Consider the following 20709-nt stretch of genomic DNA (forward strand, 5'->3'; position numbering starts at 1 on the left):
TATTGGCACAATCTCTGCTCACTGCAACGTCAACCTCCCAGGTTCAAGTGATTCTCCTGCCTCAGCCTCCCAAGTAGCTGGGATTACAGGTGTGCACTACCACGCCTGGCTAATTTTTGTATTTTTAGTTGAGATGGGGTTTCACCATGTTGGTCAGGCTGGTCTCAAACTCCTGACCTCGTGATCTGCCCACCTTGGCCTCCCAAAGTGCTGGGATTACAGGCGTGAGCCACTGTGAGTTAAACCTCTTTCCTTTTATAAGTTTCCCGGTCTTGGGCAGTTCTTTACAGCAGCATGAAAATGGACTAATACACCAGGGAAGCAGCTGGAATGTGAAGGCACCAGGCCTTTGCCACCCTTAGCCCTGCAGGAGCAGGAAAGGGCAGGATGTTGTCAGGCCTGGAGGGAGGTGGAGATATAAAGATGGGGACACTGTGGGCACTGTGATTATGGAGGGACAGTGTGGCAAGGAGAGAGTACCCCAACCCTCCCCTCCTGCACCCTATCACTTCCCAGTGCTGCCCGTTGCCCAAAACCACCTGTAATGTGGACAGCAAGGGACCCCAGAAGAGGAGTGTGTATAATAGAGTCAGCAGCTCCATCCCAGCCTTAGATCCCTCCACCCTGTCAGGCAGGGACCCCGAATCACCCCAGCATCTCCTCAGATCTCCTCTTGGCCTGTCCTCACCTGATACCTAATCCAAGACTCAATTTCTTCCTCTCCCTCGTCCACAGATAATTTTCCTTTTCCTTTCCTTTCTTTCCTTCTTTCTTTCCCTTCCTTCCTTTCTTCCTTCCCTTTTCTTCCTTTCCCTTTCCTTTTTAGGAAAGGAAAGGGCGTGAGCCACCTCACCGGGCCCTACGAGTGATTTTTGCTTCTTGCTCCAACAGCGCTGCTGAGGGGCTGAGGAGACGGAGAGGAGACGAAGGAAGCTGGTGGGGCTTATGTGTCCTTGGCCTTGGGGAGATGCTAGACCAGGCCTGGGCCACCTGAGGATGCCTCTGACCTGAGGACAATTGGTTTTCATAAACTGTAGTTTAGTTGGACCTTCTTGTCACTCACTACTGAACTCAGTCTTGATAGATTTCCCTAGACTCATTTGAAGAAGGAAATAATTAAAAAGCAGGCCAGGATTGGCCCATGCCTGTAGTCCCAGCACTTTGGAAGGCTGAGGCAGGAGGAAAGCTTAAGGCCAGGAGTTTGAGAGCAGCCTGGGCAACATAGCAAGACCCTGTCGCTACACAACATTTTTAAAAATTAGCTGGGTGCAGTGGCTCACGCCTGGAATCCCAGCACTTTGGGAAGCCGAAGCAGGAAGATAGCTTGAGCCCAGGAGTTCAAGACCAGCCTGGGCAACATAGTGAAACCCTGACTCTACTAAAAATTTAAAAATTAGTTGGGTGTGGTGGTGCATGCCTGTAGTCCCAGCTACTCAGGAGGCTGTGGTGAGAGGATTGCTTGAGCCCAAGAGGTTGAGGCTGCAATGAACTATGTTCACATCACTGCACTCCAGCCTGGGTGACAGAGGAAAACTGTGTCTCAAAAATAAAATAAAATAGGCCAGGCACGGTGGCTCATGCCTGTAATCCCAGCACTTTGGGAGGCTGAGGCGGATGGATCACGAGATCAGGAGATGGAGACCATCCTGGCTAACACGGTGAAAACCCGTCTGTACTGAAAATACAAAAAATTAGCCAGGCATGGTGGTGGGCACCTGGAGTCCCAGCTACTCGGGAGGCTGAGGCAGGAGAATGGCGTGAACCTGGGAGGCGGAGCTTGCAGTGAGCCGAGATTGTGCCATCGCACTCCAGCCTGGGTGACAGAGCAAAATTCTGTCTCAAAAAAATAATAATAAAATAAAATAAAATAGCTGGGTGCAGTGGCTCACACCTGTAATCCCAGCACTTTGGGAGGCCGAGGCAGGTGGATCACCTAAGGTCAGGAGTTCAAGTCCAGCCTAGCTAACATGGTGAAACCCTGTTGCTACTAAAAATACAAAAATTAGGGGCCAGGCGCAGTGGCTCACACCTGTAATCCCAGCACTTGGGGAGGCCAAGGTGGGCGGATCATCTGAGGTCCGGATTTCAAGACCAGCCTGACCAACATGCAGAAACCCTGTCTCTACTAAAAATATAAAATTAGCCAGGTGTGGTGGCACACACCTGTAATCCCAGCTACTCGGGAGGCTGAGGCAGGAGAATCGCTTGAACCCGGGAGGCAGAGGTTGCAGTGAGCCGAGATTGTGTCATTACACTCCAGCCTGAGTGACAGAGTGAGACTCCATCTCAAAAATTAAATAATGTGGGGCGCAGTAGCTCATGCCTGTAATCCCAGCACTTTGGGAGGCCAAGGCCGGTGGATCACCTGAGGTCAGGAGTTGAAAACCAGCCTGACCAACATGGTGAAACCCCGTCTCTACTAAAAAAAAAATACAAAAATTTAGCTGGGCGTGGTGGTGGGTGCCTGTAATCCCAGCTACTCAGGAGGCTGAGGCGGGAGAATCGCTTGAACCCGGGAGGCGGAGGTTGCAGTGAGCCGAGATCGCGCCCCTGCACTCCAGTATGGGCAACAGAGTGAGACTCCGTCTCAAAAAAAAAAAAAGTAAATCATACCCTTTTTGCACTAGTACAATTCCATGTCAGTCATCTATCTATGAGCGGTTGGTGGGGTTGGGGCTGGGGGAATATCCAAGCATACTCATGAAACAGTTCCTGGGGTGTCATCTGCCTGGCTCCTGCCCATCCTCCACGGTGGGTGCTGGCAGTGAGGAGGGTGCCAGCCCACCCAGTGATTGGCATGAAGCTTGTTCTATGCTTCAGCCTTCGTGTGTCTCACTGGCAGGGACACAGGGTATGTGAAAAGTTACCAGGCATCTGGGGCATTTGGAATTCTGTGAGGCCGAGAGCATCTCCGTTCAAGTACATGGGCCTGCCCCGTATCTGCACAGACCCACCTGCAGGGACTGAACATTGACTGGGCACAGCTCCCTTTCACTCAGCTCTCGGGACTTCCTCAGCTGTCTCTTCCTGCAGGAAGCCCTCCTGGGCTCCTCCTGAGCTCTCACACCAGGGGCTGGCAGGGAGCCTGGCACAGAAGGATGCTGATGGATGCCCCCACGGAGCCTCTATGTGCCTGGAGTGGGCTGAAGGCAGTAGTGCTGCTATTAAAACCATTGGTGAGGCTGGGAGCGGTGGCTCATGTTTAGTGTTAGTCGGTTCTCCTATTGCTATAAAGAACTGCCAGAGACTAGGTAATTTAAGAAAAGAGGTTTCACTGGCTCATGTCTCTGCAGCCTATACAGGAAGCATGGCTGGGGAGGCCTCAGGAAACGTACAGTCATGGCAAAAGGTGAAGGGGGAGCCAGCACTTCAAATGGTGGCAGCAGGAGGAATGAGAGAGAAGGGAGGGGTGCCACACACTTGTAAACAACTAGATCTCACAAGAACTCACTGTCGTGGTGACAGCTCCAGGGGGAATGGTATCAAACCATGAGAAATTGCCCCCATAATCCAATCATCTCCCACCAGGCCCCACCTCTAACACTGGGGATTACAGTTGAACTTGAGAGGCCAGGAATGGTGGCTCAGGCCTGTAATCTCGGTACTTTGGGAGGCCAAAGTGGGTGGATCACCTGAGGTCAGGAGTTTGAGTCCAGCCTGGCGAACCTGGTGAAACCCCGTCCCTACTAAAAATACAAAAATTAGCTAGGAGTGGTGGCGAGTGCCTATAATCCCCGCTACTCAGGAGGCTGAGGCAGGAGAATCTCTTGAACCCAGGAGGTGGAGGTTGCAGTGAGCTGAGATCACACCATTGCACTCCAGCCTGGGTGACAGAGGGAGACTCAGTCTCCAAAAATAAATAAATAACAATTGAACATGAGATTTGGGTGGGGACACAGATCCAAACCATATTACTCCTGTAATCCCAGCACTTTGGGAAGCCAAGGTGGGAGGATCGATCACTTGAGCCCAGGAGTTCGAGAACAGCCTGAGCAACATAGTGAGACTTCGTCTCTACAAAAAGTAGAAAAAATTAGCCAGGTATGGTGGTGCGAGCCTGTAGTTCCAGCTACTCGGGAGGGTGAGGCTGCAGTGAGCTATGATGGTGCCACTGCACTCTAGCCTGAGCGACAGACTGAGACCCTGTCTCAAGAAAAAAAAGAAAAAGAAAACAAAGCTGGACGGTAGTTAAAACGGTAAAAAACAGATTTTATTCAGGAACTATTGCAATAGGGAAAAGAGACCTCAGTATAGAACTGGGCTCAATTCTGAATACAGCAGGGACAAGTGGAGACTTCCAGCCTAGGAGCAGGTTGGAGGGGAGTGGGTGGGTGGAAAAATACGAAGGAGTGGGAGGTTCTGGTTGAACTGATTCCCAGGATCCTGGCTGAAGGCAGGCAAGAGTGATCAGAGGGCACCTGGCAGGTGGTGGGAGAGGAGGGATTTGATCAGATACCAAGGGTGGAGATTCTGGCTAAACTGACTTGACAGGATTTTTGCTACAGCTGGGCAATGCAGAGACGGGCACAGACACTCAAAGGTCAAGGCTGAGTGGAGAAGAGGCTCCGGGGAGGCTGAAGGCCGGTCAAGGAAATAGAAAGACTGTGTTTCCAGCCCTGCATGCCTCCTCATCGGCAGTTGAGACCCCACTGCTGCCTGCTCCTTCCCATTCCATTGCGGGGACCTGGACTTGATCTAGTCCTGTCTGGTGGACACACTTTTGTAGGTGCCAGGAGGGAGGAATCTGCTTCTCCTTTCTGCCCCCGACAGCCCCCAGCGCCAGTGGCCACTCACTCCCAGCATGCCTTGCAGCTGCCTGAGTGGGAGACTGTGGTGGACTCGGAGCTGGGGCAGGGAGGACAAGCTACTTCTGGAAGGGCAATGGGCAGAGGGTGACCTGGTCTTTCACGGTGGTGTCAAGGACCATAGAGCCAGGCCACATTCTCCCCACGTTAACTTTCCCAAAGGGATCAGTTTTCTGCTGAACAATCATTCCCATTTACTGGGAATTATTGGGCAGTGCCTCATGCCTGTAATCCCAGCACTTTGTCGGGGGCTGAGGCGAGAGGATTGATTGAGCCCAGGAGTTTGAGACCAGTCTGGGCAACATAGCAAGACCTCGCCTCTACAAAAAATTTAAAAATTAGAGGTCGGGGCCGGGCGTGGTGGCTCACGCCTGTAATCCCAGCACTTTGGGAGGCCGAGGTGGGCAGATCACGAGGTCAGGAGATCGAGACCATCCTGGCTAACACGGTGAAACCCCGTCTCTACTAAAAATACAAAAAATTAGCTGGGCATGGTGGCGGGCGCCTGTAGTCCCAGCTACTCGGGAGGCTGAGGCAGGAGAATGGCGTGAACCTGGGAGGCGGAGCTTGCAGTGAGCCGAGATTGCGCCACTGCACTCCAGCCTGGGCGACAGAGTGAGACTCCATCTCAAAAAAAAAAAAAAAAAAAAAATTAGAGGTCGGGCTCAGTGGCTCACGCCTGTAATCCCAGTACTTTGGGAGGCTGAAGCAGGCGGATCACCTGAGGTCGGGAGTTCAAGACCAGCCTGACCAACATGGAGAAACCCCGTCTCTACTAAAAATGCAAAATGAGCCGGGATGAGGTGGCAGGAGCCTTTAATCCCAGCTAGTCGGGAGGCTGAGGCAGGAGAGTCACTTGAACCCAGGAGAGGGAGGTTGCGGTGAGCTGAGATCACACCATTGCACTCCAGCCTGGGCAACAAGAGCAAAACTGTGTCTCAAAAAAAGCAAATAAATAAAATAAATTTAAAAATAAAAATAAAAATAAATTAGCTGGGCATGGTGGTGCACACCTGTAGTCCCAGCTACTCAGGAGGCAGAGACAGGAAGATCACTTGAGCTTGAGCCCAAGTTCAAGGCTGCAGTGAGCTATGACTGCACCACTGCATTCCAGCCTGGGCGACAGAGTAAGACCCTGTCTCAAAAAAAAAAAAAAAAGAAAAAAAAAAAAGAAAAAATTCCAGTTACCAGAGCTTAACTCTGTCACCTTGAAGTCTTGTCATCTCTCACCTGGTTCCCTTAAACAGCCTTCGGATGGCTTCCTGCTGTCCATCGGGACCACATGCCACACCCCCATCCACCTTGGCAAGTCATAACCTTCCCCAGCACCTGACGCCTTTCATAGCCACCATGGACCCCCCACCAGGGCAAGAAATTCCAGCCACAGGACCACTCAGACCCCTGGATTTGCCCCCAGCTCCCACCTCAGGCTCTTGCTCAAGACAGATGTCCCCTACCACCACTGCATCCCCCTCTCTGGTCACCTTTCAGGCTGGGCTGAAATACCACCTGTCCCCATGCAGGCCAGGGAACTCCTCTTTCTGTCATCCCTTGATTATTGGTGTGTGACTCTCAGGCTGCACCTCATGGTTGGGACTTGTGGGGGGGCCTTGCCCTACTCCAGGCCTGATGCCATGAGCTGAAGGCCCTGGATGCCATGATAGCCAGCGGCACGGTGCAGGAGCTCAAGCTGAGGCTAAAGTGAGGGACTGCCTTTCTGGTGCTCCAGCCCACCTCTGTTAGCCACCTCCAGTGCCCTCCAGGGAGGGAAAGCTGCCCACTAACAGGCCAGTGGCTGGCTGGGCCGAGCAGCAATGTCCATGTGGGTATCTGTTTTTCTTGTTCTTGCTGTTTCCTGCTGTCTCGGGGTGCACAGGCCCAGGCAGGCCATGTCCCTGGGGCAGGCTGCCAATCACCTCTCCTCTTTCCTCCTGCTCACATAAGCAGCAGGATGGCAGGTGGACCAGCCGCTGACATAGGCCCGCTTGTCCTCCCTCCTTCCCTAGGCTGCCTCCTGTTGGCAGAAGGCCAGGAGCCCTTCATGGGGGAGGTGTGGGGGGCATCCTCTGTTTTCAGGGTTTTGTTTCATTTGTTTGTTTTGAGACAGAGTCTTGCTCAGTCGCCAGGCAGGAGTGCAGTGGCGCGATCTCGGCTCACTACAACCTCCGCCTCTGGGGTTCAAGTGATTCCCCTGCCTCAGCCTCCCAAGCAGCTGGGACTACATGCACGCACCACCACCCCTGGCTAATTATTTTTGTATTTTAGTAGAGACGGAGTTTCACCATGTTGGCCAGGATGGTCTCGATCTCCTGACCTCGTGATCTGCCTGCCTCGGCCTCACAGAGTGCTGGGATTACAGGCGTGAGCCACCGCGCCTGGCCAGAATTGAACCCAGTTCTATCAGTTCTATACTAAGGTCTCTTTTCCCTATTGTCTCTGTTTGTTTTTGAGATGGAGTCTTGCTCTGTCGTCCAAGCTGGAGTGCAGTGGCACGATCTCGGCTCACTGCAACCTCTGCCTCCCGGGTTCAAGCAATTCTCCTGCCTCAGCCTCCCGAGTAGCTGGGATTACAGGTGCCCGCCACCACACCCAGCTAATTTTTGTATTTTTAGTAGAGATGGGGTTTTGCCATGTTGGCCAGGCTGGTCTCGAACTCCTGACCTCAAGTGATCCTCCCACCCCACCCTCCCAAAGTGTTGGGATTACAGGCATGAGCCACTGCACCCAGCCTGTTTTGAGTTTTTGATGAAGTGGTATTGGGTTCCTTTGTCTGATGTTCCTCGTGTTTCCAGCCCACCAGGTGCCCCGTGGGGAGGCAGGCGATTGGCAGAACTTATTGTATCTCAAACCCCATCCACCATGTCAAAAAGGGGCATCAGCCCAGGGGCGGTTCCTGGTCTGTGTAATCCCAGCACTTTGGGAGGCTGAGGTGGGAGAATTGCTTGAGCCCAGGAACTCGAGATCAGCCTGGACAACATGACAAGACCCCGTCTCTACAAAAAATAATAAAAATAAGCCAGGCATGGTGGTGTGTGCCTGTAGTCTGAGCTGCTCGGGAGGCTGAGATGGGAGGATCCCTTGAGCCCGGGAGTTGGAGGCTGCAGTAAGCTATGATTGTAGCTGCACTCCAACCTGGGCAACAGAGTGAGACCCTGTCTCAAAAAAAAAAAAAAAAAAAGGCAGCCAAAGGTAACCACCACTCACCCCCAACAAACAGGTCCCTATTGCCACCTGATGGGGGAGTGGCCCCAGCCCAGACTCCACTTGCCAGAACTACACCACGGGTCTCAGGGCAGGCTGCTGGGCAGCAGACCTCAACACACGGATTTCTGAGTGAGTGATGCATTAAGGCCATGCTCTCAGAGGGTGCTGGAGTAAGAGAAGCGGGTCAAGGAAGGAGAGAAAACCAAGCAGAGATGCAGCCCCCAGCAAAATCCTGTGAGGCCGGGCATGGTGATTCACGCCTCTAATCCCAGTGCTTTGGGAGGCCGAGGCAGGAGGACTGCTTGATTCCAGGAGTTCGAGACCAACCTGGGCAACATAGTGAGACTCCCCATGTCTACAAAAAAATTTTAAAAATTAGCCAGGTGTGGCTGGGCATGGAGGCTTACGCCTGTAACCCCAGCACTTTGGGAGGCCAAGGCGGGTGGATCACCTGAGGTCAGGAGTTCAAGGCCAGCCTGGGCAACATGGTGAAACCCCCATCTCTACTAAAAATACAAAAATTAGCTGGGTGCAGTGGCGCCTGCCTGTAATCCCAGCTACTCAGGAGGCTGAGGCAGGAGAATCACGAACCTCGGAGGCGGAGATTGCAGTGAGCCGAGATTGAGCCACTGCACTCCAGCCTGGGTGACAGAGCGAGATTCCATCTCAAAAAAAAAAAAAAAAAAATTAGCCAGGTGTAGCAGCACACCTGTAGTCCCAGCTACTCAGGAGGCTGAGGCAGGAGGATTGCTAGAGCCCAGGAGATCGAGGCTGCAGTGAGCTGTGATCATGCCATTGTACTCTAGCCTGGGCAACAGAGCAAGACCCTGTGTGTATATATATATATGCAAGGGATGCTTTGATTGGATCCCACAGGCAAACTCGAGCATATATATATATGCAAGGGATGCTTTGATTGGATCCCACAGGCAAACTCGAGCATGAGTCACGCCTCAGAGACGCCCTGAACAAAAACAGGAGAACTCAGGCTGCACTCTCCTCCTGTGCCTGTCTTAATGGTTCCAGGGTCATCCTGGGGAAGGTAATTCTCAGGTGCATCAAGGGGCTCCATCCAGCAAGGCTGGGCGCGGTGGCTCACGCCTGTAATCCCAGCACTTTGGGAGGCTGAGGTGGACGGATTACTTGAGGTCAGGAGTTTGACACCAGCCTGGCCAACACGGCAAAAGCCCTGTCTCTACTAAAAGTAATACAAAAATTAGCCAGGCATGGTGGTGCATGCCTGTAATCCCAGCTACTCGGGAGGGTGAGGCACGAGAATCACTTGAACCCAGGAGGTGGAGGTTGCAGTGAGCCAAGATTGTGCCACTGCACTCCAGCCTGGTCAACACAGAGAGACTAGTGTCTCTCAATGAATGAATGAATGAATGAATGAATGCTCTCAGGGCTGGGAGGAGACTCCAGGCCTCACGATGCTCCTCCAAGTGGCTGTGCAGCAGGGCGAGCTCAGCACCATCACTCCAGGCTGCAGCTGGCCTGAATTTTGGGGGGTGGAGGGGGAAATGGTCTCGCTGTTTCCCAGACTGGAGTGCAGTGGTATTATTTTTTAGTAGAGATGGGGTTTTGTTATGTTGCCCAGGCTGGTCTCAAACTCCTGACCTCTAGTGATCCCCCCACCTCAGACTCCCAAAGTGCTGGGATTACAGGTGTGAGCCACTACCAAGTTGGGCTGAATTGATACAAAGGTTGTCCTTACTAGATCCCAAAGCTGGCCTTCTCAAGCATCCACCCTCTGGTACCTGACCCTCCCATGAGGTTCTCACTGAGTAAGTCCATTACCCAGCCAAGGGCCTCAGGCTGGAAGGCTGGTCTGGGGTGACGAGGATTGGGTAATGGGCCTGAACAGCATGCTCCTTGCTCGAGAGCAACCAGAAACATTTTCCTTGAAATGAACCCCAACAGCCTGGACGACACAGTGAGACCCCCTCTCTAAAAACTAATTAAAATTTAGCCAGACATGGCCAGGTGCAGGGGCTCATACCTGTAATCCCAGGACTTTGGGAGGCTGAGGTGGGCAGATCACAAGGTCAGGAGTTCAAGACCAGCCTGGCCAACATGGTGAAACCCCATCTCTACTAAAAATACAAAAAAATTAGCCGGACGTAGTGGCGGGTGCCTGTAATCTCAGCTACTCAGGAGGCTGAGGCAGGAGAATCGCTTGAACCCAGGAGGCGGAGGTTGCAGTGAGCAGAGATCATGCTACTGCACTCCAGCCTGGGCAACAATGTGAGACTCCATCTCAAAAAAAAAAAAAAAAAATTAGCCAGACATTGTGGCATGCACCTGTAGTCCCACCTACTCAGGAGGCTGAGGTAGGAGAATTGCTTGAGCCCAGGAGTTTCAGGTTGCAGTGATCAAACCACTGCACTCTAGCCTGGGCAACAGAGCAAGACCCTCTTTCAAAAAAAGAAACAAAGAAAGGAATGAATCTTTGGCCAGGCACAGTGGCTACACCTGTACTCCCTGCAGTTTGCGAGGCTGAGGTGGAAGGATTGCTTGAGCCTGGGAGTTTGAGACCAGCCCAGGCAACATTAAAAAAAATGAAAGAAAAGAAACAGAAAGAAGAAAGGAAAGGAAGGGAAGGGGAAAGAGGAAAGAAAGGGGAAAACGGGGACAGGGGAAAGGAAGGGAAGGGAAGGAAAAAAGAAAGAAAGAAAAGAAAGGAAGCCCTATGGAAGACACAAAATCCAGAGGTGAAAACACCAAGACAAGGACATTGTATTTCTGCATTTTAATTTATTTTTCGTTTCTGTTTCTCACTTACCAACACATGTGTAAAATGTAGCAGGTGTGTTAGTAAAGGAGAAGCAGCTGGGGGGAGAGGGGCAGGAATTAAGCAGCCACATGTGAAGAGTCAGGTCAAGCAGGAAGTCACTGGGGGCAGAGGTGGCGGGCAGCCTCCTCCCTGCCCCACCTTCCCACAAGGCACCAGCAACTGCTGCAGCTCACAACCCCTGCCCCAGACGATTTGGTAAACGTGGTAAAGAGCATTGCTCCCAAACCTTGTCTCAGATATTCTTTCCCCAGCCCCAGCTATGGCACAGGGTCTGCTCAGGCAGCCCTCCAAACCTCCATAGCCTGGTGCAGGAGAAATCTGCCCTGGTCTCCCCGGGCCGGCCCCTGGGTAGCATCTGAGAAGCATGAAGCTGGTGGAGTCCAGGGGGGCCACAGTGGGGCTACCCCGGAGCTCCTTCTGGGGCACCCTCCTTCCAGACCTTGGAGAGCTCTCCCAGAAGGCCCTCTGCTTCAGCCACAGGCTCTTATTCCAGAGGACATTAATGCGGGCTGGGGGGACTGGGGGACACGGCAGCAGAGGCCAAGAAGCTGCCTCCGATGCCCGCCGGAGCCCCTGGTTCCCTGGAGGGAAGGTTTTACCTTCCACCCGGAGCAGGACTTCCTGGCTTGGATTTGCACATTGACCCGGTGAGCGCTCTGACCCTGTGTTGATGAACACAGGTGTTTTCATCAGAATTATACCCACCCTGATGAATTTTCATCTTGGAAAGTATTTTCAAGGCAAATGCCTCTGAGGACGATTCGATGCCTTGGTCAGTTTCTACATAGTGCAAACAAGTTTGCTTCCTCCCCGAATTTCTCCTTGCGATCATTTTCACCAGGATCGAAGATTTTCCATGTGTGTCTCACCACGTCTTGATTCCCTGGTGGGTGTCCAGTCCTCGGCCAGTGTCATTAATCGTCTCGCCACTGGGAGTTTTTCCTCGTTCGTAGTAAGTCCAGTTTTCCCGGAGGGAAAACTTTTGGCAGACCCCTCAAAGGGCAGACAAACGTGTCCCATGTGCTGTTTCAGCCGCAGCCCACTTTTCTTTTGGCGGATGGATTTTTCTGGCGGTGAATCTGTGAACCTGGTATTTTCTCAGGGAATCCGGGAGATGATGATGATGATGATGGTGGAAGCCTTTTACTCCAGGGATATTCCAGGACGCCTCCAGCGCCCATGAACCCGGGTCAAGGAGCTTTTCAGGTGGAGGCGGGTGGGGGGTCCCCTCCCGGCCAGGCAGCCCCGATCACGGCCCTCACAGCGCCTTGTCTGCGGGCGCAGTGGCTGTAGCGGCCTGCTCCGCGCGGGCTGGGCCACCGAGGGCCGCCGGCCGCGAGGCGCGCAGCAGGCCGAGGCCCCTGGAGCGGCCCGCGCCGTGCAGCTGGCGCTCGTGGCGGCGGATCTGCACCTTGTGTCGGAAGCGCTCGCCACAGTCCTCGCACACGTAGGGCCGCTCGCCCGAGTGCGTGCGCCGGTGGCGCAGCAGGTTGGAGGAGACGCTGAAGCGCTTGCCACAGTCCCCGCAGGCGTAGGGTCGCTCCCCGGTGTGCGTGCGCTGGTGCTGCACGAGCGCCGAGCTCTCGCTGAAGCGCTTGGCGCAGTAGGAGCAGGCGTAGGGTTTCTCGCCCGTGTGGATGCGTTGGTGCGTCACCAGATTCGAGTGCTGCGAGAAGCCCTTGCCGCACTCGCCGCAGCGGTGTGGCCGCTCACCCGTGTGCGTGGCCTGGTGGCGCACCAGGTCCGTGCTGCGGCTGAAGCCCTTGCCGCACTCCCCGCAGATGGTCGGCCGGTCCCGAGCGCGCCGTCGCCGCCGCTGCCGTGCAGGGGTCAACGCCGCGCTGCCTGCCGGGCCCGGGATGGCCACCACGGCCGGCGCTGCCACGGCGGGCAGCACCATGAGCTCCTGCACCACCACGTAGCCCGGGGGAGCCACCACGACCGCGGCCGGAGCCCCCGGGACCGCCGCTCCGCCGCCCCCTGCGGCTGGCACCAGTTCCAGCTGCAGCTCCGGCTGCACGGGGGTCAGCTCCAGCTGCACCTCCTGCTGCTGGGCGCCTAGCTCCACCGGGGTCAGCTCCAGCTGCACCTCCTGCTGCTCCAGCTGCTGCTGCTGCTGCTCCAGCTGTTGCTCCAGCTGCTGCAGCTCCTCCTGCAGTTTGAGCTGCAGCTGCCGCTGCTCCTGCTGCCGTTCCAGCTCCTGCTGCCGCTCCAGCTCCTGCCGCTGCCGCTCCAGCTCCTGCTGCCGCTCCAGCTCCTGCTCTGACCCCAGCTCCACCGGCATGAGCTCCAGCTCCACCTCTTCCTCCTCCTCGGGCTCCAGGGGAGGAGGCTGCAGTTGTTGCTGCTGCAATTGTTCCTGCTGCTGTTGCAACAGCTGCTGTTGCTGCTGCTGCTGTAACTGTTCCTGCTGCTGCAGCAGTAGCTGCTGCTGTAACTGTGCCTGCTGCTGTTCCAGCAGCTGCTGTTGTAACTGTGCCTGCTGCTGCTGCAACAGTTGCTGCTGTAACTGTCCCTGCTGCTGCAGCAATAGTAGCTGCTGCTGCTGCTGTAACTGTTCCTGCTGCTGTTGAAACTGTTGCTGCTGTAACTGTTCCTGCTGTTGTAGCAGCTGCTGCTGCTGTAACTGTTCCTGCTGTTGCTGTAACAGCTGTTGCTCTTGCACTTGCTGCTGTAGCTGTTCCTGCTGCTGCAACACCTGTTGCTCTTGTGCTTGCTGCGTCTGTAACTGCTCCTGCTGCTGCTGCAACCGCTGTTGCTCTTGCACTTGCTGTGGCTGTAACTGTTGCTGCCGGTGCATTAGCTGCAGTTCTGGTTTCAGTTCCTGATGGTGCACGGATTGGTGTTTTTCCTGTTGTAGTTGAGATAGCTGTTGTTGCCCATCTTGCTGCGGCTGCTGTTGCAGTTCTAGGTGTGGCTGCGGCTGTTGCAGCTGCTCGTGTTGCGGCTGTTGCTGCGGCTCGGGCTGCTGTTCTAACTGCTGCAGTTGCAACTCCCATTGTCCCGGCCGGGTTTCCTCAGCGATTTCACTGGCCCCCACTGGGGCCGAGACTGCTGGCCGCTGTGGACTGCTGTTCCCCTCCTGAGGCTCTTCCTCCTCCTGACTCTCGCTCCCACCGCTGCCACCTGTGGAAGAAATGGCAGGAAGCCAAGAGAGAAAGATCTACAGGAAGCTCTCTGGTCCAGACCCCAGGACCTGCCCCTTACCCTGCCCTCAAAGATACACTAACACGCTCTTAGCAGGAGCCCGAAAGTGCTGGATCGAGTAACAATAGCAGCCCAGCAGAAACTGAAATGCTGCAGGGGCGGGGGTGGCTTGGAAATGTGCCCAGGTGGCCGGGCACAGTGGCTCACGCCTGTAATCCCAGCACTTTGAGAGGCCGAGGTGGGCAGATTGCCAGAGCTCAGGAGTTCGAAACCAGCCTGGGCAACATGGCGAAAGCCCGTCTCTACTAAAAATACAAAAAATTAGCTGGGTGTGCTGCCAGGTGCCTGTAGTCCCAGCTACTAAGGAGGCTGAGGCAGGAGAATCACTTGAACTCAGGAGGTGGAGGATGCAGTGAGCCGAGATCACACCACTGTGCTCCAGCCTGGGTGACAGAGGGAGAGTCCATCTCAGAGAGAGAAAGAAAGAGAGAAAGAGAGAGAGAGAAGGAAGGGAAGAAGGGAAGAAAGGGAAGGAAGGGAAGGAAGGTAGGTGGCCAAGGGACTGCTGGTGACCTCCCTCTGGACCCCAGCTCCCTGATCCCTCCTTGGAGCTTCCCTTTACACAGGCCCCATGCTCTGATCTCAGCACTGGCACTAGCAGGGATGCTGGGGGCTCCCTGACCATCCTGAGAAGTCTCTTGCGCTTAATCACCCTCCAGTAGAAACCACTGAACTGGCTGTCCCAACGGCCAAGCCATCAACCCCATGCTGAACTCCGACCTCAGTTACAGCCACACCTTAAATAAATGAAATTCTCCTTCTCTGTAAATAATAAAGAATTTATATAAAGCTGCCTGGAGGTGTTACCACAAGTAGTTTCCCAAAATCACCAAAGTGTCAGAGAGACCACTAGGTTTCAGGCGGGAAGTTCTCAGTTCAGAACCTAACTCTACCAGTCGGCAGGTGTACAACCTCCTGCAGGCTCACAGTCCTGTCTACAAAATAGCTCAGTGATACCCACGCCATCTGCTTAAACAGTACAACAAGGAGAGCCCTGGCATAGTACCTGGAGCCTGGTAGGTGCTTGAAAATTCCCTCTCTCTGAAGGTTAGGATTGGTTTGCAAAGTAACAAAAAAATACCAAGGAGACTGGGACTGTTTGAGATTGTCATTCAGGAATACAAAGGACTAACTCGGCTGGGCGTGGTGGCTCATGCTTGTAATCGCAACACTTTGGGAGGCATAAACCTGGGAGGCCCTGCAAAAACAGCACCACTCCGTTACTACGCTTCTCTTTCCGCACCGTGTACACCATGAGATTCTCGTTTTGAGTATTACTATTGTGCTACTGGAAAATCCCAATCCTTCTTTCTACATGTGACTTGAGGAGGCTTTCTCCGTTCCCAAATCTGATTTCAACATCTCTTCTCCCTATAACATCATATGTTTTCCATTTTGTAATGGAAGACAATGCTTTGATTTATAAAAGTTTGCTTTCTGGCCATTTTTCAAAGAATATATTGATTTAATAAAACCAAGGGATGGCCGGGCGCGGTGGCTCACGCCTATAATCCCAGCACTTTGGGAGGCCGAGGCAGATGGATCACGAGGTCAGGAGATTGAGACCATCCTGGCCAACATGACGAAATCCTATCTCTACTAAAATACAAAAAATTAGTCGGGCGTGGTGGTGTGCGCCTGTAGTCCCATCTACTCGGGAGGCTGAGGCTGGGGAATCACTTGAACCTGAAAGGCAGAGGTTGCAGTGAGCTGAGATCACGCCAGTGCACTCCAGCCCAGTGACAGAGCAAGACTCCTTATCAAAAACACAAACAAACAAACAAAAACAACAACCCAAGGGACATAGTGAAACCCTGTCTCTACTAAAAATATAAAAATTAGCCGGGCGTGGTGGCAGGCACCTATAGTCCCAGCTACTCAGGAGGCTGCAGCAGGAGAACTGCTTGAACCCAGGAGGTGGAGGTTGCAGTGAGTCAAGATTGAGCCACCGCAATCCAGCCTGGGCAACAGAGTGAGACTCTGTCTCAAAAAAAAAAAAAAAAAAAAATCCACCAAGGGAGATCTGTATGCATATAATTTCCTCTAGTAAAATATTCCTAATAACCTTTGGTTAGGCTAACAGATCCGTGAGTGTGCTTTTCATAGACACTGACATCGGCTGGGGGGAAGCACATGGTAGGAGAAGACAGGGTGAAAACTGTCCCCCCAGCAAGTCCAATGTCTCATGGACCCTCCTTTCTCCCACCCCTTCTGGGAGGAATGAGACAGATCATGCCTCTGTGTTGAGTCTCCTCTTTTCTGGCACAGTCTTGACCACAGGCCACTCTGACTCCCTGGGGCAGCAATTTCAGTTTTTGTTTGTTTGTTTGTTTTAAACAGGATCTCACTCTTGTCACCCAGGCTGGAGTGTAGTGGCGCAATCTCAGCTCACTGTAGCCTCAACCTCTCAAGCTCAAGCGATCCTCCCATCTCAGCCTCTCAAGTGGCTGGGACTACAGGTACACACCACCACGCCTAGCTAATTTCTTAAACTTTTTGTAGAGATGGGGTTTTGCCATGTTTCACAGGCTGGTCTCGAACTCCTGAGCTCAAGCGATCCACCTGCCTCGGTTTCCCAAAGTGCTGGGATTACAGGTGTGAGCCATTGTGCCTGACCTCAGCATTTTTAACAAAGGCATTTTAGTGAACATCTAGTCCAATGTTGTCTGACGTGTATACCCTCCCAAAGTTTTGTCAGCTAAATTTACAAGTCAGAAGGGTCTTCTTTTCTTCTTCTTCTTTTTTTTGAGACGGACTCTCACTCTGTCACCAAGGCTGGAGTGCAGTGGCATGATCCTGGCTCACTGCAACCTCTGCCTCCTGGGTTCAAGTGATTCTTCTGCCTCAGCCTCCCGAGTAGCTGAGATTACAGGTGCCCACCACACCCAGCTAATTTTTGTATTTGTAGTAAAGACAGTGTTTCACCATGTTGGCCAGGCTGGTCTCAAACTCCTGGCCTCAATTGATCTGCCCGCCTCGGCCTCCCAAAGTGCTGGGATTACAGGAATGAGCCACCATGCTCGGTCAGAACGGTCCTTCCTGACTCCACACATCCCCATCCCACCCCCTCCAATTCCCTTGGTCCTTTTCAAGCTCTGTCCCGCCCTGCCCCAGGCCCTCACTCAGCACCCTTAAAGCACAGAATGGAAACTGGCTCTCATGAGTGTGGCCACCAGAGAAGGTTTGCCCAGAGAGGGTCCCAGAGGAAGAGGTCTTGGAAGGTTCTGCAGTACCACATCTGCCCCTGGGCATCAGGTAGAGAAAAACAGATGCAAGCAGAGGTCAAGGTAAAGTGGGAAAGGTTATGAGGCCACAGGGGAGAAGAAGCCAGGGAGCCAACATCTGGGGCAGGAGGGGTAGAGGAAGAGAGCCTATTAGTACCTGAATCAGATCCGGGAAATTGAGTGGAAATTGACTCAGGAGCTGGGGCCAGGTGGGAGGATGGTGGAGGCCCTCTGGCTGCCAGGAAACACAGCAATGAGTTCCAGCCAGCAGCACGTGTGAGTGTTAAGTCCAGTCAGCACCCATGTGGGGAGCGGGGAGCCCCTCACCAGCCTGGCCTCAGCCTGCCTGACACAGCCACCTTGGAAAATCTCAAGGGAGAGCTGCTGGTGTTACTCAATGCAGCTGACGTTGGCTGGTGTGAGTCTGTGCAGGCTGCCCGCCACCCTTGAGCCTCTTTCTGCCACAGCAGGCAGGCATGAGGCTCTGTCAAGGGATCCCCCAAGGCCCTCACCTGAGAGGGTGTCAGGCCCTGGGCCCCCATCCTCAAGACATCGAAGTTCCAGCACGAAGGTCTCGGTGGCTGGCCCCACTTCCATCCTGGCGGTCAGACCCCAATTCCCGGGAGTCGGCTGTGCTGAAAGGAAGGAAGCAGTTTAGCCAGGCTGGAGTGCTTTGACCCCCGCCAGGTGCCCACAGGCCCCCAAAGGCCCTCCACCTCTGCCTCGGGCCACCCAGAGCGGTCAGCTCCATACCTGCTGCAACTATAGGACTGTCCCCCGCAGCGGGGAACGGGGAGTGCCGGTGGCCTGGAGGCTCAGGACTGGGGAGTTGGCAGGCAGCACCAGAGGCTGTCACCTGCACAGAGCCAGGGCTGCCTCTCCTGACTTTTCACAGCGGGATGGAGAGTGGGGTAGCCCCACTGAGACACAACTGTGGGTATCAGCCCTTCACAAGGGAGGAAAGCTAGAGTCACCAAAGGGACATTCAGGGCGGGGAGCTCTGGGGCCAAAGAGAGACTGTCCATCAACATCCTCCCTGCCTCCTTCAATTCTTTTTTTTAAAATACTTTTTTTTTTTTCTTGATACGGATTCTCACTCTGTCACCCAGGCTGGAGTGCAGTGGTGCGGTCTGGACTCACTGCAACCTCCGTCTCCCTGGTTCAAGCGATTCTCCTGCCTCCGCCTCCTGAGTAGCTGGGGCTACAGGTGCGTGCCATCACCCCCAGCTAATTTTTATGTTTTTTTATATTGTAGATGATGTTGCCCAAGGCTGGTCTCGAACTCCTGGCCTCAGGCGATCCTCCTGCCTCGGCCTCCTAAAGTGTTGGGATTATAGGAGTGAGCCACTGCGCCTGGCGCCCTTCCATTCTATTGCCTTCCTGGCCTGCTCTGAGAAGGCCGCCAGCAGGCCACGTGTGTCAGCTGCCACCCCAGCTCCCGGGCAAGGCAGGTGTCCAGAGCACTGTCACCCACGGCCTGGCCCTGTGCCCAGGCGCTCCTGAGAGTCCACCCTGGCCCGTGCAGAGCTGGCCCCTCTCCCCTAAACAGGCCGACTCGTGCCATCCAGTCCAAACTCTCTCAAGGGACGCGTTCCCGGTTGCCCAGCGCCAACGACCCCCTGGGCCTCACCTGGTGGAGCATTTCCTGCTCCCGGGCAGCCTCTGCGCTAGGGAGGTGTGGTCAGCAGAGGCTGCGAGGTGAAGGCCACGGCGTGCAGCCGGCTCCTTCCGGAGGCGCCTCCATCCAGAAAGAGCCAGGAGGCGCAGGGCCACCCCGGGGGCTTTCTGGGCACTCCGGAGGGTCCACGCCGTCTGGGCTGCCGAGGTCGCCCTGGGCCAAGGGAAGGGGCCGAGAGGAGCGGCCGAGCAGAAGTTGGTGGAGACTCTCCGGCGGGGGCCGGGGCGGGAGGCAGCGCCTCGAATCCCGCGCGGGGCTCAGGGCCGGCCCCCCGGGACCATCGCGGGCAGCGGGATCCAGGCCGGCGCCCGGGGTCGGCACCACGGGGTGGCCCCGCCTGGGGTCGGCGGCGGCCAGGCGACGCGGGTCCTCGGGGGCTACAGGTGCCCGGAGCCTGCGGGCGGCCTGGGCCGGGCCGCGCGGGGGCCGGGGCGGGGGCGGGGCGGGCGCCGCGGCAGGGCCGGGTCCCCCTGGGCTCGCCCGCCCGCCCGGGAGTGCGTCCGTGCGGGCCGCTGGCCGGGCCGGGGGCGGGGGCGCGGGGGCCGGCACAGGAAGTCCCCCCGGCATCCGCATCCTGTCCCCCGCCCCTGCCCGCCCGCCGCGCCCCCGCGCCCCGGCCCCCGCCGCCGCCGCCGCCGCCGCCGCCGCCGCCGCTCTAGGCAGCCGCAGCTCGGTGGGCTTAACCCTTCCCGGCCCGGCCACTCACCCGGCCCGGGGGACACGATGCGGCGGCCCCTGGGGCGTCCCGGGCTGGCCGGTGCCGAGCGCAGCGCGCGCTGTGCCGCATCCCTGCTGCGCGTGTCCTCGCGCCACGGGGTTGGCGACTGTCACTGCCTGGGTGTCTGGGTGGGGGGTACCCAACCCGATCCCTGCCACCCCCTAGAGGGCAGGCGTGGCCTCGGGGCGCCCCTGCCGCGGTGCAAATTGTGGCTAATTAGCACACAATTCGATGGCACTCGGAGAGGGAGTAGGCGCCATCCGGGCCCGGCCCGAGCAGGCCCTGGAGAGGCCACCCCGGTCCGCACCGTGGAGCCCTCCTCCTAGACCCCTGGGCTGGGGAGGGCAGGCCAGTAGGGAGTGTGTGCCTCCTTCCCCCGATCAGGGACTGTGACCTGCATAGATCAAATGAGGCCACCGTGGAGAACTGGCAGAGCTGGAATCCTCCCGCCCAGCGCCCCTGCGGCCTTTCGCTGACCACAAGGCTGGTGGTCAGGCCTCCCACCTCCCTCACCCTCTCCTCTCCTCTTTCCCTACTTGGCAAGTGGATTCCTGCCTGGGTCAGGGGTCTTCTCCAAGGGAGGCCTTCCCTAACCCCGTCTTAATGTTGCACCACCTAACTTTCCTGTTCTCGGTGCACAAACCTCTCTAACCTGGAGAATTCAAATTCAAATTGGGATGCTCAAATTCTTTAGAAAAACCCAAAGATCTGGGGGCAGGGCATGGTACTTCACGCCTGTAAACCCAGCATTTCGGGAGGATCACTTGAGGCTGGTAGTTTGAGACCAGCCTAGCCAACATAGCAAGACCACATCTCTACAAAAGAGGTTTTTAAAAAATTAGCTGGGCTACTGAAAAGTAGCCTGTAATCCCAACTACTTTGGAGGCCAAGGTGGGTGGACCACTTGAGCCCGGGAGGAGGTCGAGGCTGCAGTGAACTATGATCGCGCCACTGCACCCCAGCCTGGATGATAGAGTGAGACCCTGTCTCCATCTAAAAACAAGCAAACATGCTGGGCGCGGTGGCTCACGCCTATAATCCCAGCACTTTGGGAGGCCGAGGCGGGCGGATCACCTGAG

At 55.3% G+C, this 20709-nt stretch overlaps 1 protein-coding gene across 2 annotated transcripts; it reads right to left on the reverse strand.

The window, feature by feature from the left end:
• Nucleotides 1-10743: 10743 nt before the first annotated feature.
• ZNF853 (zinc finger protein 853) lies at nt 10744-19442 on the reverse strand. Of its 2 annotated transcripts, none has more exons than XM_001145360.6 (3): nt 18865-19442; nt 17747-17864; nt 10744-13929 (listed from the first exon to the last, which is right to left on the reverse strand). In XM_001145360.6, exons 1-3 carry the CDS (start codon nt 18874-18876, stop codon nt 12062-12064), a joined length of 1998 nt encoding a protein of 665 aa, XP_001145360.3. In that variant the 5' UTR covers nt 18877-19442; the 3' UTR covers nt 10744-12061. The 2 variants fall into 2 exon arrangements, with proteins under 2 accessions (XP_001145360.3, XP_009450867.2); XM_009452592.5 differs by having other exon boundaries at nt 17747-17869.
• Between the last annotated feature and the right edge of the window lie 1267 nt (nt 19443-20709).

The sequence above is a fragment of the Pan troglodytes genome, chromosome 6, assembly GCF_028858775.2.
Source record: "Pan troglodytes isolate AG18354 chromosome 6, NHGRI_mPanTro3-v2.0_pri, whole genome shotgun sequence".
NCBI classification, from domain to species: domain Eukaryota; kingdom Metazoa; phylum Chordata; class Mammalia; order Primates; family Hominidae; genus Pan; species Pan troglodytes.